The sequence below is a fragment of the Pygoscelis adeliae genome, unplaced genomic scaffold (genome assembly GCF_000699105.1).
Source record: "Pygoscelis adeliae isolate BGI_AS28 unplaced genomic scaffold, ASM69910v1 Scaffold172, whole genome shotgun sequence".
Classification (NCBI taxonomy): domain Eukaryota; kingdom Metazoa; phylum Chordata; class Aves; order Sphenisciformes; family Spheniscidae; genus Pygoscelis; species Pygoscelis adeliae.
In genome coordinates, this window is record NW_008824338.1 from 4,959,903 (window position 1) to 4,968,187 (window position 8,285).

At 41.2% G+C, this 8,285-nt stretch overlaps 1 protein-coding gene across 1 annotated transcript; it reads left to right on the top strand.

The window, feature by feature from the left end:
* Positions 1 to 415: 415 nt before the first annotated feature.
* ABRACL (ABRA C-terminal like) lies at positions 416 to 2,189 on the top strand. Its single transcript, XM_009319101.1, has 2 exons — positions 416 to 477; positions 1,642 to 2,189. Exons 1-2 carry the CDS (start codon positions 417 to 419, stop codon positions 1,824 to 1,826), a joined length of 246 nt encoding a protein of 81 aa, XP_009317376.1. The 5' UTR covers position 416; the 3' UTR covers positions 1,827 to 2,189.
* Positions 2,190 to 8,285: the final 6,096 nt, after the last annotated feature.

Consider the following 8,285-nt stretch of genomic DNA (forward strand, 5'->3'; position numbering starts at 1 on the left):
GGAAGATGTTCCATTTTTATTGAGGGCATTGATAGAAAGTTGCAAAGCCCCTGAAGACCTGTGACATTACGAGGATGCTCTGGTTCTGTGCCAGCCTAAGCTCATTCTTTAAAACAAACACCCCGCCCCGACCTTCCCATATTTTTCATATTTTGAGATTAGCTCCTTATATTTGTGTTTAGAATATACCGAGGTTGTAGTTTTAGTTCACTTCCCCTTAAATGTGGAGGTGTGGAGGCTTTTTATCCGTTCAAGACTGAAATCTCGGATTATCCTGTAGCCATTTGGCTCCAGGCTACTGGGATTTACAAAGCGCTGTGACATTCCTGATGAACTGAGAACAGGCCAGGACAGCACAAAGCTTTTACAGGTCTCCTGATAACTTTGTCAAAATTTATTTTACTTTTTAGACCACAATGAATGTGGAACATGAAATTAGCCTCTTAGTTGAGGAGATTCGGCGGCTGGGAACCAAAAGTAAGTATTGTAATATCTCTGACCATACAGATGTAATCATGTTATACATACATGTATGTATATGGCATACATGTCATACATATGTAGTCATGTTATATCAACCGATGAACTTGGAGAATTTAATTAAGCAGGCTCAGGTAACCTGAAAATTTGCATATATACTTAATGTTGGACTGTATGGTACTCCCTGTGTCCCATCCTCCGAAGTAGTTCTGTTATGACGTTAAACATTTAAGCCTCTGTAGCACAGAGGATGTAGGCCTGAAATCCCACTCCCACTAAAATCAACTGCAAAATTACCCTTTTCTTTAGACTTCCAATACTTGCTACAGCCATCAAAGAAGAAAGTTGCACCTTTTCCTTCTGCTCCTTCCTTGGTAACTTCTGAACTTCAGAATTCATACACTTCAATTCTGTTCATCATAGTATTATTTGGAAGGAATTGATCTGTATGCCTAAAACTAATCCAGGAGTTACAGGTGGATACAACCTTCCTTAAACTTGCTTAGAAGGTAGCCTTTTCTCTGAAGATTGTTTTTCATTGTTAAAACTCCTCTTACTTTACACATGTTTTTGCAATTTGTGGATGTGCTACCTGCTCGTATATTTCAGTTCTGATGCAATTTCATTCAGTTCCGTTTGTCTTTCAAAGCCTAAATGGATACATCTTGCATTTTGTATGACTGCATCTGCCTTTTAGCAATAACCTAGCTAACCTTAACATATACTTTAAAATTCTTGCTTTGTGTGAGAAATGAACTCACATTGCACCTTTTTCAATGTGGACCTTAAATATTCGTAAGTGAAAAAAAACTAACTGAAAAAATATTTTAACATTTTAAGTATTTAAAACTAATTTCCTCCTTATGCTCTGAAGAGGGTCAGTAGCCTGTGCTGGTCATAGGTTTCAGAAAGTCATCAGTAAAAACAAACGTAGCAGATATGTGGTTCTTGATATGAGTCTCTGGAAAAAAGGGAATGTCATACCAGGCAGGAGTTTTTACCTACTATTTATGATCAGCATTCATAATATGTTCTCCAATAAAATGGGAAACACCATGGGGTTTACTTTCAACATTCTGACTGCATGTCGCTTTGTTTCCCCAGTAATTTCCTAACTCAAAGAAAATCTGCATGTGTTTTCATGTTGTATCTTTGATTTAGATGCTGATGGACAAGTGAGCGTGAAATTTGGTGTGCTCTTTGCTGATGAAAAGTGTGCCAACCTCTTTGAAGCCCTCGTGGGAACTCTTAAGGCTGCAAAACGACGGAAGATTGTCACTTATCAAGGAGAGCTACTTTTACAAGGTGTTCATGACAACGTTGATATCATGCTACTGCAGGACTGATGCAGTGTTTCAGCTATGCATTAGTAGAATTGTTTGAGCCAGTGTCTTGCAACATCCTCTGAATAAGGCTGATCATTCTAAGGCATTTTGATGTATTTTCTATATCTTTATAGTCAAAAGGAAACTGTCCTATTTTGGAAAACATTCCCTTTTGTAATTTTTCCTAAAATGGTACTGTATGTGAGTAAGGTAAAAGATGCCAGATCTCTCTCTCTTTTTTTTTTTTTTTAAATCTCAGGTAATGCTCTCAAATGTCTGGTGGTTATTTTCAACTTATGGAGAAGGGGTCTGGTAATTTAATGTTTACAAATCAAAATGTGCCATGAAAGTATAAAATAAAAACACATACTTAAATTTATATAATTCTTATTGCTGTTGTTTCTCTTCTTATTTGCAATCTGAAATGAAAGCAAACTGAATTCCTGTAAAGAACATAGTTAAGTAACTGTACAGAAAGCATGGCAATGAGATAGAAATAATTTTGCAGCATGATTCACTTGAAGAATGACTGTCCTTCGGAGTGGCACAAAAAGCCACGAATGATAGATGTACCACATTCGTCTCTGGCAGTGTAATATGCTTTCATTTTGTTGTCCTCCAGACTGTTGAAGGAAGTGGGTGAGAAGCTCCCTGAATGCTTTCATGCAGCGTTACCCAGAAGATGGTACAGCAGCTTCAGGTTGTGATTATTTTCCTCACAGAAATCATACTTTCTCTAAATCACTCCAGGCAAAAAATGGGAGAGAAGGAAAAAAAGCCCTTTTGATTGTTTTCTAGCTTACTGCTAATTCTTAGCTGGCAAAAATGCTCCTTCCAGTAGGGAGAAAGAGTTGCTGCATGGGGAAAGCAGCAGTGGGTAAGCAAACTGCTTACTGCTCTGTGCTTCCGCTCTGCAGCTGCAGATCTTAAAGTTGCAGGATGGGTGAATTTCCCCTTAGTTAGCAGCCTTTTACAAGTGCAAAATGCTTGAAAAGTGTCTCCTTATTTCCAGATACAGGAAATGCACGCACGGTTATGGAATCTCTACAAAGCTGTGTAATTCCAGCTGCTGCCCCTTTCATCTTTGTTTGCTCTGCTTTGCGCAACAGGAAAACAACTCAAATCCTGTGTGCAAACAGATCTGGGCTGCCTCTGCCTGTGCTGGCCCCAGAATCTGGAGAGCAGGGAAGTGATACACAGAGAAACTAGAGCTGTCTGGGTCCAAGCCAGCTGGAGCTCAGAAGCGGAGTAGGAGCTCAGCCCAGCTTACTGGCTCCAGTGCCCTGTCACTCCAATGCAGCTGTTCTGCTTCCAGACCTGAGCTGGCAAGTGCCCGCACCCCTGAGCTCCGCAGGTAGAAAGAAGGAGGACTGAGGCCAATCATTCTGCATTGGGGGTGAGACCAGACAGCTCTGCGTTACCAGATAACCACAGTTGTGTTTTCCTCTGCCTCTGTTTTGTCGACAGCCTGAGTCATTGTCTGGGCTCACAGGACAGCCTGAGTATGCTGACAGATACTGAGTGCTTTGTGATTGTCTGAGATGCTGGTTTTGGTATGGGAGGGCACCAGCCTGCCCCAGCCAGGATATAGTTCTCTGTGCATGTTCATGACAGCTCTTCAAAGCACTGAAGGGGCCTCCATCTTGAAAATTTAGGTACTAGTAAATTTAAGGCTTGGTGCTGGGTTGGGAGCTGAGACGGGACTATGAAGAGACCTGTATGTCTCATTTTGGATTTATCCTCTTAACAATGCTCATAAATGTATTCGGAGCTTCTGGGAACATCGTGTAGAAAGAGACAGAGAAACTTGGAACTAAAACAAATTTGTAACAACCGGAGGAGAGTGTGTGACTGTGTGCTGCCCGAGGGAGTTGAGATTTGCTTTCCCTCTGTTTCTGAAAGCAGAAGAGGAACAACATGAACGAGGATGTATATCCACAAACTTGCCCTCAGTGCAACGCTTGATGTGTCTGCTGGCCCCAGAATTGTGTAGGCTTCTTCACTTCAGGTTATATACAAGCACTGATGACTTAATTTTTTTTTTTTTGCAGAGAAAATCAGATACTAACATCACTTCACATGCATGGGACCACGCCTCTGTTAAGGAAATAATTACCACAGCAAATGGCCTGGACACAAGGTGTAGTTCCTGGAGCGCTTGATACAATAATAGAAAAGCTAACTATGGGGAAGGCATTACCTATTTTTGTAAACACTAAGACAATCAGCAGTCCCCTGTGATGGGTTCATGACCTTGCCAGCCATGGGTCTGAAGGAAGTTTGTAGGTCAGCCAGGAGCGCCAGTGATTCCAAAATAGCAAGTCATTCTCCTGACTGCTGGGAAGTAGGAAGATACAGAGATTTTTGACAACAGCATAAAAGAATGGTCAGTAGAGCGGTTACCTGCCAATAATAATGCTGGGAGGTCAGTGAAAGAGTAGCTTAGCTAATTCGGTCTCTATCTACGTAAGCTCTGAGAACATGGTGGAACCCTGAAGAAAGGTTAGATGAGCTCCAGGGCAAATCTAGCTGGTACAATTTAAGGTGTTACCACTATATGTCTTCAGCAGGGACTGTTAGAGAAACTGATGGGAGTGGAGTGTATACACTTACCTCACCTCAGCTGTTGCCATGCAAAATCCAGTGACTGGAGATAAATGTGCTTTTCAAAGCAGTTTTGACTGAGCTGTGAAGGTGCTGAGGCGCAGGTTTGCGTAACCTCTGGCGAGAGGTGGTAACATCTTAAACTTCACAGCTATTTCTCTTGTGAGCGTACGTTTTTGCTGGGAACTTGAGCACAGGAAGGGTTGAAATGTATGCTATGTCTTTTCCATGCCTCTTTCATGTTGGAATGAATTTTGAAAATGCATGTTTTGTTTTGCTTGTTTCTCATGTCCCCTCCAAAGCTTTGCTGGAGGTGTTCTTTCCGCTTCAAGGGATTTCTCTTGGTGACAGCAATGTCACTTTTGCTATTCATATCTGTGTAAAGTTGGTTATCTTTACTTAGTTTCTTTGTTACAAAAAACCACTTGAATGAAAGAACAAGAGTAAGAGGAGCAGGAAGTTCTTACATGCTGAAAACTGGTTATATTGCCACTGACACTTAGCAGTTTTATTTAAAAATAGTTGGATGTTTCAGAAATAGGCTGAGATTCTCTTCTACTCCAGCAGCACAAAGTGACTATTAAGCATGTTTAAACAGTTGCAGAGCTTTTGCTAAGGTGATGTGGCATGAACCAATGAATGCCGCAGGACTGGCCTTATGGCTCCATATCAAAACACTAACCATTAATGATATCTTTCTACCACCTCCACCTAGTATAAAAGAACAGTCCTAAAGGTTTGGTCTACACCCTGCAGCATAATTCATGTTCGGTATTGCCTGAAAATCCTCTGTCTGGTAATTGTATTATGGGAATCATGGTTTCAAGGACTTAAAAAAAAAAAAAAGCAAAGAAACCTAACAAGCTCTTTTGGAAGCTGGCAAAGTCAATAATTTTGCAAAATTCGTGTCCTTGTTCATGTCCTTCTCAAGCAAATATGGGACATTTGGTCTGTAATGGATCTTTTTTTCTGATGTGTAAGAAAGCGATTCATTCCAAAGCCAGCCACAAAGGGTAGAACTAAATATGAACAAAGCAATTTGAAGGGAAATGAACCCCTGAGACCAAAAAATATGTTTCCGTGCTCTGACAGCTATTTGGAACAGGTGATCTGGCTAGGTTGAAGAATATGAGTTTGGTGACCCAGTGACATATTTAAGCCTTGAATACCTTTCAGGACAAAAGTCAGTATGACATACTTTGTTTTGCAACCCAAAAGATGATGATATATGCCAGAATACTCTGGGTTTTTTTCTGCTTCCCTGCAGACCAGCCCATTTTTACTTTGGAAACTGCCCATTAAGCTTATGAAAAAGACCCAAACTGTCCCCTTTGGTGCATTTATTACATACCAGAGAAAAAGACAAAAGAACCGCTTAGTGCTCTCCAATACACGTAGATGGGATCCAAGTCAAGACTGTTAATGCTATAGGTGACGCTAAAAAGCAATGGTCTGCCTTTGCTCAAAGGTCCAGCACCCATAACAACCTAGATCTCCTAAGAATTTGATTTTCAAGGCAACTTATCTTCAGCATTTTGATCTGAAATGGCATTCACAAAGAAAATCAATAGCAGGTTGAAGAGTTGCTCCAGTGCAATGATTTCAAGGAATCTGTACAGTCAATATTTCCAGGTACTCCTTTCTTCAAAAAAAAGCTGAATGGGTTAGTTAAAGATAGGTGCTTGACAGTGTTTCTAGAAAGCCAGTGTATTTAAGAGCTAGTTACATAAACTGCTTAATGTGAAATTGTTCTAATAAAGTTTTCCTGAGGGTGGCATTTCAGTTTAGTTCTGCCACTCTGAGTACAGCTTTAGCCACAAATGCACTGTAGATGCATATTTAAGCAGCTGAAGCTAGTCTCCTGGCAGGTGTTTTGTGTGATGCACCAGAAGAAGCATTATCTTGCAGTGTAGCCTAGATGTCATCACAGATTATGCTTATCTCTGCCAGAGCACCTGAGCGACATGGGGAGTTTAAATACCAGGCTGGTACCTGGGGAGGGAGTAGTGCGATCTGCAAACACACTCCAGAGTCTTGTCAGATCAGATCCAGACCAAACCTTCTTTCAGAGAAATGCTTAGAGTCAGACCTGGGCATTTTCTGGTACAGCATTTTCACAAATATAGCAGCATTATGTCCATGACCTTGCTCCTTTTTGGAGCTTATTCCTGCACAACCACTGCAAGCTGAGTGACACTAAAAGTCTTAAGGCCACCTTACCATGCTTAAAGCTGTTCTCCAGAGACCACAATAGTATGTACCATATATTTGTATGTGCATATTATGCATACATATTGGTACAACATGTACTGAAAACCTGACTATTTTTTCCCAGTGGGGAAACACTCAGTAAATGACAATTATGTTTGAATGGGAATGTAGTGAGCTGCATTTTCTGGTCTTTGCTAAGTCTGCTAAATGCTACAGAAGATCACATTATAATATTTGAGAGTTTATATCTTGTAGAATTAGGTCTTTTGTGAAGCTTTGGTGATAGAAGACATATTATTGCCAGGTCTTTATTAGTCAAGAGACCTTGGTCTGTCTCTGTAGCTAATGTTCTAAAAAGCTTCCTTTATAAAGTTGTATTTTGGAGCACAGTATGATTTTCTTGGTAATCTACTTTCAGTTTTCTTAGAAAAAAGAAAGACATAAAGGCAAGAGCAGTTGAAGACGCCAATGTTCGGCAGGAGTTCAACACTATGTAGCAGCTGACACAGAAGTCAAGATCCAAGGATGGAAATAATTGCATTATAGGTACCTTCCGTGGCATTTGAGTACCTGAATTCAAGTATGCGATTCACAACATCTGCAAGGTACTCAGGTAGCTCCAAGTCCACAGGCATCTAAGGTTTGACTGGAAAACTTTGCTAGGAACCTAAAATCATGCAAGCCTCCATATACCCAGAGGCATTGCCGCCTTGTCTGCGCTGAACACCAAGGCGACTGTCTCAGACTTACGTCCACAGGGGATCAGCACATTCTCATGCCTAAACTCCCCCAGGATCTGTCCTGGGAAGCATGGACACTGAGTAGTCCTCAGCCCTGTACAGAAATGTCTGTAATTTTCTTTGTAAGAGTCCACTAAGAGACCTTTTGTTATCTTGGCAAATGGATCTGGCTTGAAGAGGGTGGGAGCATCTGCAGCAAGTGGGCGCAAATTGCTGCTACACCGCCCTGCGTGCTTACCCCCTGCATGGCACGTGGTGTGCTGAAAAACATGTCAGCAGATGAAGAGAAATCACGGTGTCAAAAACTGTGCCTCGGGCTCCTTGGGAAGTTGGTCTGTGCTTCTGTGTTAGCAACACGGAGGCTGAACAGTTTGCTCAGAGCCAAGATTGGGATTCCCTAACCTGCGTCTTACTTTGTGATGTGGAAAACAATGCACACTCTGTGTGCTTACATTTGTATTGTGTTACAGCGAAGCAAGCCCAGCCAGCTGGCCTGATAGCGGGGAACTGCCGTAGTGGGACTTCTCAGAATTGTTTTCTTCTCTATAAACACATTTGGCAGTTTACAGAATCATAGAATATCTCAAGTTGGAAGTGACCCATAAGTTTGTAGCACACATCAGCTTGGTTCCCTTCCAAATACCTTGCACAGTGAGAAAAAGAGCTCCCAATCATGCTTGGGACCCCATTCATAGATGTGCACCCTAGTAAGGGTCTTGACAGCTTTGTTGACATTACTGAACAAATCTCATCTTAAAAGTATAACAATATGCAGCCCAGAAAATGAAATTTTTATTGCCATTAAAAAAATGGCAATACCACAGTCCCACTGTCATTGCTAAGTCTAGGCCTGTAACAAACATGCTTCCCTTACATTTTTAAAACAGTCAAAGACTGTAGGCTTTGCATTTGGATGTCAAAGTCA

Coding starts and splice junctions, on each gene's coding strand:
- ABRACL (XM_009319101.1), top strand. CDS start 417: ATGAATGTGGAACATGAAATTAGCCTCTTAGTTGAGGAGATTCGGCGG. Junction 478..1,641: donor TCGGCGGCTGGGAACCAAAA/GTAAGTATTGTA, acceptor TCTTTGATTTAG/ATGCTGATGGACAAGTGAGC.